General features: G+C 54.3%; 1 protein-coding gene across 7 annotated transcripts in view; it reads left to right on the forward strand.

Annotated features, from left to right (window-relative positions):
* The window catches only part of PEBP4 (phosphatidylethanolamine binding protein 4), a 235,385-nt gene extending 233,813 nt beyond the window's left edge, over nt 1-1,572 (forward strand). For all 7 annotated transcript variants that reach the window (XM_082729269.1, XM_082729267.1, XM_082729268.1 and 4 more), the window contains one exon: nt 1,267-1,572. In XM_082729269.1, coding sequence (XP_082585395.1) covers nt 1,267-1,415 — 149 coding nt within the window. In that variant the 3' untranslated portion in view covers nt 1,416-1,572. The remainder of the gene's footprint in view (nt 1-1,266) is intronic.
* The last annotated feature ends 7,500 nt before the right edge of the window (nt 1,573-9,072 follow it).

The following is a 9,072-nucleotide window of genomic DNA, read 5'->3' on the forward strand; positions in this document are numbered from 1 at the left end:
ATGAATATGCATGGAGTTGCTGGCACATAGGAAGCACTATATAGATGTGTTATTACTATTATTATTACCTGCATTAGCATTATTATTGTCTTGTTCCTTTGGATTAAAACATTTTTGTTTTCCTTGAAAACATCTTTGAAGAGCTAACAGCTCCTGGGAGGGGGAAGGATGATAAGTGGAGTAACAGCCCTTCAAGGGACCTGCTGTCTTCTTTGTTGAAAAGGCTCACGGGTGCAGACAGAGGCCCTGAGCACCACCTTCCCCCCTCCCTGGGGGGGATGTTGGTAGACGTAGCCAAAAAGAAAAAATAATACAGGATGCCCCGTTAAATCTGAATTTCAGATAAACAAGGGAGAAATTTTTAAGTATGTTTCATGCAATACGGGCGACAGACTTACAAATTATTTGTTGTTTTATCTCAAATTCAAGCTAAGCCGGGCATCCTGGATTGTAGCCGGCCGTCATGCGCAGAGGGTGCCTGAGGCCCAGGGTTTGGGAAACCAGAGCGTGGGAATATGCTTGTGACCACTTCCCTCGGCTTCTCCCCAGTGCCCGGGGCTGTGCCCTCCTTGCCCTGCTGCTGGGCCTGTCCACACTTGCCCCAGAAGAGGCACCTCCCCCAACACCCCTGTGCTTTCTCCCCTTGAGGAGTACCTGGGCACAACGGGGACTTCTCCCGAATACTCTGCTCCCATAGGACCCAGGTGCTCAGGAGTAGGGAGAAGCCCAGTGGTAGGCTCCGCTCCTCAGCTGATGCCCCAGCTGGGGTTCTAGGGAGGAGCCTGCGGGAAGGCCAAGGTCACTTGGGCCAGCCTCGACCTCAGCCCCAGCAGCCAGGGTGACCAGATGTGAAGGAAAGAAACAGTAAGACTTCAGTTCTGGGGTCAGGAGAGCCTGTGGGAAAAGAAGGGTGGGTGGAGGAAGTGGGGAGCCCACCCAACAGGGCACTTCGTTTCTGCATGTGAGTGAGCCGGCAGAGTTAGACCCAATAAGGGGCTCTGGGGAAGGAGACCAAAGGAAGGCCTTGACCCAGTCCAGCCTTGATGCCCGTTGTTCCCTGCAGAGGCAGCCTCTTCCCAGACACTCTGCTAGCTTCCAGCGGGGACCCAGAAGGCACCTCCAGGCACCCTGACGCCCTCAGCCCAAGGGTCAAGGTCCTCACTTGCTGTCTCCACTTCCCCAGAGCCGGCCTCCCTGTCGAGTCCCACCAGCTCCCAGTCCATGGTTCTCCCTCACTGCCTTCCTCTGGTCTGTCTGTCCTTCTAGGCTCTTGGAAAATGGACAAATTCCTGAACCGCTTCCACCTGAGCGAACCTGAAGCAAGCACCCAATTCATGACCCAAAATTACCAGGACTCGCCCAATTACCAGGCCCCCGGAGCCGGAAGCAGTGAGCTAAAGGACAAACCCACGTAGAGATAACTGCCTGCCAGACATCAGGCTTCACGCCGCAGGTGTGTGTGCCCACCAGCAACGGTCTGGGTACAGCACCCCAGCTGGGTATGGAACTCCTGCTGGGTACGGAACCCCTTCTCTTCCAAAAATTTAAAAAAAAAAAAAAATCATCCAGGGATTACTGGTTGGATGTGTTCTTTTCCAACAGGTCATCTTTCCAAAACTAGGAAGAAGAAATCCATCATTGCCCAGCACTGGGAACTGGAGCTTTCCCATAAATGCGAGTGTGTGTATGGGAGTGGTGGGGGAGCAGTGCTGAGAGAGGTGGATAGGCAGGAGGTGGGGGGTTCCTAGGCCTCAGTCACTGAGGCACTGTGGCCTTGTCTTGTCTCAGTCTGCTCCCTCAGTTGGGAAATCAAAGTAGGAAGGAGAGTTGGGCTGGCTGGGTTATTGCCACGGTCCCTTCCAACTGTGACATTCAGCAGCATTCGTTCAACAAATATTGTGGGCCCCTGGTACGTGCCTGACCTTCCTTCCATTAGGCGCTGGGGATACATGTGTGACCAGGGCCAGACAAAACCTAGGGCTCGCTTCACAGAGTTTACAGTCCAGGATGGGAGGGAAAGGTTCATCAGGTGACCACGGGCCAATGACAAGCGTGGTGTGTGCTGGAAGGGTGTGGGGGTCTCGCTCTGTGGTGGAGGGGCACAGTAGAGGCCCAAGCGAGGTCTCTCTGAGGAAGTGCTAACTTCAGGGCTGAAAAGCATGGTAGAGGTTAACCGTGAGCTGGGATGGGGGTTGGAGCCAAAGTCAAAGAGAGGGAACACTACCTCCCAGCCCCCCGGGCCTGGCAGCTTCCAGGCCAATAGTGTGGCCTCCTGGACAGATGGGCAGAGACCAGAACACTCCTGACCTTGCAGTCATGCTGAAATTTTGGATCATACCCTGAAAGCAATGGGAAACCATTGAATAATAAATAGAGGGGAAGAAGGGGCACAATCTGATTTACGCTTTTAGAAAGTATGAAGGAACTCCTCAGTGTCTGTGAAGCAAGGATTTTTGGCGCCGAACTCTCCCCGGACGTCCACTGAAGGCCGCTTGGCTTTCCCACCCAAGGTCCCCTTGGAGGTACCTCTTTGGCTGTGGTCTCCTTCACGCATGAAACTCTGGTCCCCTGACACCGTCACCCCCAACTCCAGTAGCACCCGCACCCCCTCCTCAGCACCCCCCACCTCAGTTTCCCTCTCAGAGTTAATAACCCCCCTCTGCTTGGCCAGAATACAGTAGTGTTGGTGACTCATGGGTGCAGAGTGCCTTGAGATCCCCAGATGAAAGAACAGGCTGCAGCTGGGCACAAGGTTATTGCCTTTTCAGAGCCATGCCCCACCCCCCCCACTAGCTAGAAGGCACAGGCGCCCTGAGCCAGCCCTCAGCCCAGCTGAGCCTATCTTCACTGGTTGGAAGGTCTGGTGGTGGGGATCTGAAGAACACAGCGAGATGGGTGGCTAAGTCTGTGAAGGGAATTGGACCGCGCTCCCCCGCCACCCCCAACACTGACAGACCTAGCTCCCCACCTGGGTGGTGGACCCTAAGGTCTCGCTCTGTGGAAGGGCCCTCGATGCCCGCCTAGGCCTTGGGAACTCCCCAGTGTCTTCTACCCCACCAGGCACGCTTGTCAGCAGGGCAAAAAACGCAGGAAAGGAAGTGTCCATTTGCAGGGTCAGGGAAGACAGTCTCAGAAGGGACATTCTGGGTGTGTGTGAACCTCACATCCCTGGGCCCTTCTCCCTGCAGCCCCCGTCCCACCAGGCCCGGAGTGTAATTGGCAGCTCCGGTGGGTGCCCAAGGCTGGGATAAATAGCAGGTCAGCTTACTAGAGCAGCCCCAAATCGAGACACATCCTCCCCTCTTCTGCTTTTAATTCCTTGTGGCTAGCATGTTTATTTTGGGTGAGGAAAAAAATCGGATGTTTATCCTTCGAGGAAATTATCGGCTTGCTTTCCTTCCTCCCCCCACCCCATCCCCTTTTCTTTTCTCTCGGTGTTTTGGGCTTTGAGTTCAGCTGCAGGAGAGACCCCCACCCTCCCATCTCCAAGATGTGAAAAAAGAACAAAGCTGCCCCCAGGCTCAAGGCTGAAGCCAGCCCTGCCAGACGGTTCCTCAAAGCCACAGAGAAGGAGGTCCAGTGCCAGGAAAGGGAAACATGAGGGCCAGGGACACCTTGGGAAACCTGCCCTTGACTCTGCTCTCTGCCCGCAAAAGACCCTAGGCCTGTTGCCCCTTTTCCTTTCAGGGCCTCCTCCAGGAAGAAACCAAATGAGCACATAGATTGCTTCGAGATCTCTAACGAAGCAGCTAAGAAAGATGTAGGGAGCCCTTTGCAGGGATAGGAGAACGGACATTATCATATTGTCATGATCAGATAGTGTTTGCTGAGCCTTTTCTGTAGGCCGGGCCCTGTGCCAGACGCCTAACTGGTGTTACCTCACGGACCACACCCCTGCCCCGCTTCCCAGCCCCCAGTCCATCCATCATCACGGTGAGCCCGTAACGTTGGTGCTGCCTGTCTCGTTCTATAGACGAGGAAATGGACATTTCCCCAGTAGTTAAGGAACCTCCTCCTTGTTTCGTGGTAACCATTCATGGTGGCATCTGCTGGTACCTCGAGCCTGCCGCTCTCAGTACTCAAGGGAGATACGGTGCTCTCATTTTACTCTCCTCGCTCCACAAAATAAAGGCCAGAACTTCTATCTGTTCGGAAGCCAGGTGGGCTGAGAAGGAAGGCTGGAAGTCCCAGAAGAATTTAAAGGGAGGCTCACCCAGCATCTGCCCTTCCCCCAGCTTCAGCTATTCTAGACCAAGGATGGTCTGTGGGGGAGGGCCAGCTCCTGGACCCTCAGGCCAGCAGCTCCGCCCGCCCCGGCCCCACCTGCCCCAGGCAGCTACCCCAACAATTTACCACCCTCAGCCCATGGAATCACCCCTCTCCCCCAGAAGCTCCCCCGTGTGACAACCTCTCTCGCGGAAGGGAGAGAGGTGGAAAAGGAGGCAGAGAAAGCCATATGGAAAAACGTCTGATGCCCGTGGCAGTGACCGTGGTGGTGATGGTGGGTCCGGGTCACAGCTAAGCAGCCATGGGCTAGAAAACGAGCCTGGTAGATGCCTTAAATGGTACAGCTTAAAAAGCACTTTTCTTACTGAGCAGACCCAAATTCACATAGACTTTCTACCATTGATAGCCCTGTGACCTCAGGCAACTTCCTCAACTGTTCTGGACCTGTTTCAACTGAAAAAAAAAAAAAAAAAAAAGAAAGACAAACAAAACCAGTATAATGAGAAAAGCATGGAAACAAGTGCCTTCCTTAAAGATCTGTTGCACCAGTTAGATGAGAGAGCAGCCAAGGCACCCAGGCCCCAGGCTTGGCATACAGGCTGTTCAGGGAATGCATGTTTTCCTCTCCTTCCCTGCCTCCGCCTCACCTGCTCTGCTCCCCACCTGGGCTGGAGCATGCAGTGTGGCTTCCAGGAGTGGGAAAGACCTACAATCCCCCCCCCCTCAGATGAGAGTCCTTCTGGGGAGACCCATCAGAGTCTCAGCAGCCCCAGGGCAGTGGGGGGGGGGGCTGTTGGCCAAGGGATCCTCAGGCCCCAGCCCAGCATCCCCCTCCCAAGCTCAGCAAAACATTGGGAGGCTTGGATCAGGGAAGAGAGCCCAGTTCCTTAGCAACTAACAAGCATTTCTCTGTAAAGACAAAGACCCTTCACTCAGATTGCTCCTTCCCGCCCCCCCCCCGCAGCCCCCGCCTTTCCAGGTGTCTGGTGCACTTTGCAGGAGCAGGGCTAGAATCTGACCCCCCCACCCATACCCCCTGAGATATAGGGGCCTGTTGCCCCACCCTCCTGGCCATCTTGATATTACCTGTAATTATCCCGCAGCACCTTTCATCCTGGTGCTAATTAACTTCCCCATTCTCCCCCCACCCCCCGGAGCTGCTGGGGGACACGTGAGGCATACACACACACACACACACACACACACACACACACACATGCCTGCATGCACACACATACACAGATGCTCATGTTTCTCCCCTCAGAGACCCTCGCTCCATTTTCGAGACCAGGAAACTAAGGTTACAGAGGGGAGCTGATTCCTTGTGGGTTCCCATCTGGTCTCCTTGGGGCTTGGAAGGAGAAACCGGAGCTGAATAGTCTGGTTCAGGGAGAAGGAAGGACAAGGTCCCTCTGAGCATCCTGGGAAGAGGGACCAGGAAAGAGAAAAGCCTTTGGAAAAGACTGAGGAGAACTGTGCCAGGACAGAGGTTTGGCTCCGAATGCCACTTTGGTTCCCACCAAATGCCGGTCGGTCCTGCTTCACACAAGAGGATATTTCAAAGGGAAAAAAGGAAATAGTTCCATAAAAAAGGAAAGGAAGAGAAAGAGGCAGAAAGGGAAGGAAATAGAGAAGAAAAGCATGGCCATCTGTTCTGACGTAGCTAGAAGGATGGCTGGCCGGGAGGGGAGGCCCGATTTTAGTACCATTTGCTGCTGTGTAAGCCTGGACAAGTCGGCTGCCTTCTCTGAGCCTCTGTAAAATAGCTCAGGTCCAGTGTTCTGTGAGGCCCCCTTCAGCTGAATATTCCGCAACTCTATGTGCTTGTTTCGAGGAATGGTAGAGGAAGCCACCATCACAGTCCCTTTGGCTGGGCAGGAGTGGGAGTAAACGAGAAAAAGCCACCAGCAGTGCATTTGGCTGCAGAAAACCCTACCAGGAGGGCCAAACTAAAAAGAGGTTTGCCAATGAGGGAGCTGAAGACCTTGGGGTTTCAGGAGAACCTGTTTCCAGAAGCAATAACCAGCAACAGAGCTCATCCTTCCCAGATCCAGGCTGGAGGAAACCTATTCAGGGAGCCTAGTGGAGGGAAAGTAGAGGACCACACAGGCCCCATGTCTGCACCCAGGGATGGAGGGTAGAAATGTACCTGCGGAGCCTCCCAACATGCCTGGAAGGACGGCAGGACTCAGAAGCACCCCCTTGACCCCTCGTGAGCTGGGGTCTCCCCACTGGCGAAAGTCACGTGGGCAGAGAAAGGACAGTTCAAAGGAAAGGGGCTGAGCTTTTCAGAAAGGCAGGCTGAGGGGGCTTCCTCCAGGGCCTGGGCAGACAGGCGGGCGTGAGCAGCACCCCCAAAGGAGTCCAGACACCCTCTACCCATACCCACACCCACACCCCTAAACATTCACTCTCTCACACGCTCACAACCCTCACTACTCACTTTCACTCACCCACACACGCTCACACACTCTCAGTCACATATGTATTCCTAATACTTACCGTCACTCACACTCACATATTCACATGCTTGCTCGCTCATTCACACACACACACACAAACTGGCCTGAAGTCCGCAAGAAAGCTATATGTACACTTTGAAGTCATCACAAAGCAGCACAGCCTTCACGGACACGCTGAAGCCAGCACAGTCAGCCGGCCTCCAGCACGGATGGAGGCTCTGTGGTGTGCAAAGAATGGGAGAAACTACAAAAGAAACCTAGCAGGTCCCTGATCTCCAGAAGGTGTCCCTCAAGAGTCGTGCGATTGGGAGACCTAAGGCTCTCAGCAGACGGGGGAGGCGCTGGAGTCGGGGGGAGATGGGGCAGCCTCTGGAGGGGCAGGGGGTGCTTGAGGAGAGAGGCCTGGCAGGGTCCTGAAGTAAAACATAAAGGCGTACGTAAGGACAAACCGGCCGGTCCCCAGCCAGCATCCCCCAGACACACACACACACACACCTGCAGTTCGCTAACCAGCCCTCAGAGCCGGGTCCACAGACGGACCTTGTATGCATTTGCCCCCAAGGACACGGGCCACCCTTGTGTAGAGCTCTGCTGTCTTCCTCCCCCCCTTGCCCCTGAAAACCAGGCCAGCCCACCCATCTGTATACAAACGTGCGTGCGCACACTTCCACACACCTCTACACACCCTGCACACGCACACTGTAAATACAGCAGCCCACACAAAATCACATGGTGTACGCACCCGCTAGACACGGCAGGGTTTCAACTCTGCCAGGCTCTGTCTAGACATCCATGCAAGCTGTGTGTACATGCGTTGTGTAGCCCGGGAGGGCTGTGAACATACGATTTGTGTGTCCGTGCCGTCTCCATATAAGCATGCCCACTCTCTTCACAACCTACATACACACCAGCCCACCAGTGACACAGACACACCATCCTTTGGCATAGAGTTAGGACCAGACAGGGCCTAATCCCAGATCTCACTTTGCAGTCTTCTGATGTAGCAAATGGATTTAAAGCAATAGGTCTTGGAGGGGTGTGTGCGTGTGTGTGTGTGTGTGCACGCGCGCGCACGCATGGGCACACAAGCATGTTTAGGAGTGTTGGAGAGGGGTAAGACGGAGGTTCTGGCAGAAGAGGGGAATCAGGCCTTCCCCTGAAGTCCAGAAGGAAGGCACCCAGACACACACCCATCCTCCCTGCAGCCCTACCTCTGGGCCCTTGCCTGCTGCCAGGCCAAGGAAAGGAGAAGCTAAAAGTGGCCAGTCTGAATTGCTAAATTGGTCCTCAGCAGAGAAGGGGAAACGCGTCAGTTCCCTGGGGAAGTGGCCGAGCCCAGGGTGGCCACAGGCCCCTGGGCTTCTACTCCAATGGAAAAAAAAGTTGCTCAAATAGATCTGACGCTTTGTTTTCGAACCTAAAATACCCTGTGGTGGCTGCCGGAAGTGTGACCGCGGGAGGGAAGTGGGGCAAGGAGGGAGGGTTCGTTCGAGTTTCCATTGCAGCAACTTTTTCTTTCATTTGGGGTCTAGAAGAAGCTCTCTCACCAATCTGAGAGATGGTTTCTGCAAGAGGGGAGTGCAGCTCTGAGATTCGGGGCTGGGGTACCCACAGCCACAGTCACCCTTGGCCCGCTGCCATCCCTTCCCGCAAGGCTTCTGAACCAGCTGCGTCCTCCAGAGCTGTCAGAATTTTATCTCAGGCCACCTGGTGGCAGGCGGCAAAGCTGACCCAGGGAAGAGTGGCTGATACCAGGGACAAGGGGCCAAGTCGTTCCGAGACCGGGCCTTCCTTAGTGGACTTTGATGTAATTTTTAAAAATTTATTTAAATAATCTCTACACCCAACACAGGGCTCAAAATCACAACCCTGAGATCAAGAGTTGCGTGCCCCTCCCACTGAGCCAGCCAGGGTGTCCTGCTATAATTTGTTTGAAACCAAGATCCAACTCTCTACAGAATTTTTCAGGGAGCACATAATAAATTAGCTGGACTGCACAGCACAGACCAACATATTCCGATTCTCGATTTTGATGTCAGCTGCACTAAATGCGAAGAAGGGGAAGAATGACTACCTAAAACCAGATCCCTACATGCACACCCCATCAATCACCCCTTTTCCTTCTTTTTCCCCCAAATCCCCACCTCCTATAGATTTACATCTTGCCCGCCCCCACCGTGAACACTCACTTGGCCTTGAGTCTCCCCACAGCAAGGGCTTCCAAGTTCACCTTCCTGCCACATTCCCCATGCCTGACACACTGTAGGCGCACAAGACGCCACTGTCCCGTGTCGACAACAACTGGGCAGAGGGGCGGGAGCCGTCAAGCAGTTCTGTTACCTTGTGGGGACTCATTCATTCGAAGGAAGGAGGCCTGCTAGAC

This window comes from Mustela nivalis, assembly GCF_964662115.1.
Source record: "Mustela nivalis genome assembly, chromosome: 4".
Classification (NCBI taxonomy): domain Eukaryota; kingdom Metazoa; phylum Chordata; class Mammalia; order Carnivora; family Mustelidae; genus Mustela; species Mustela nivalis.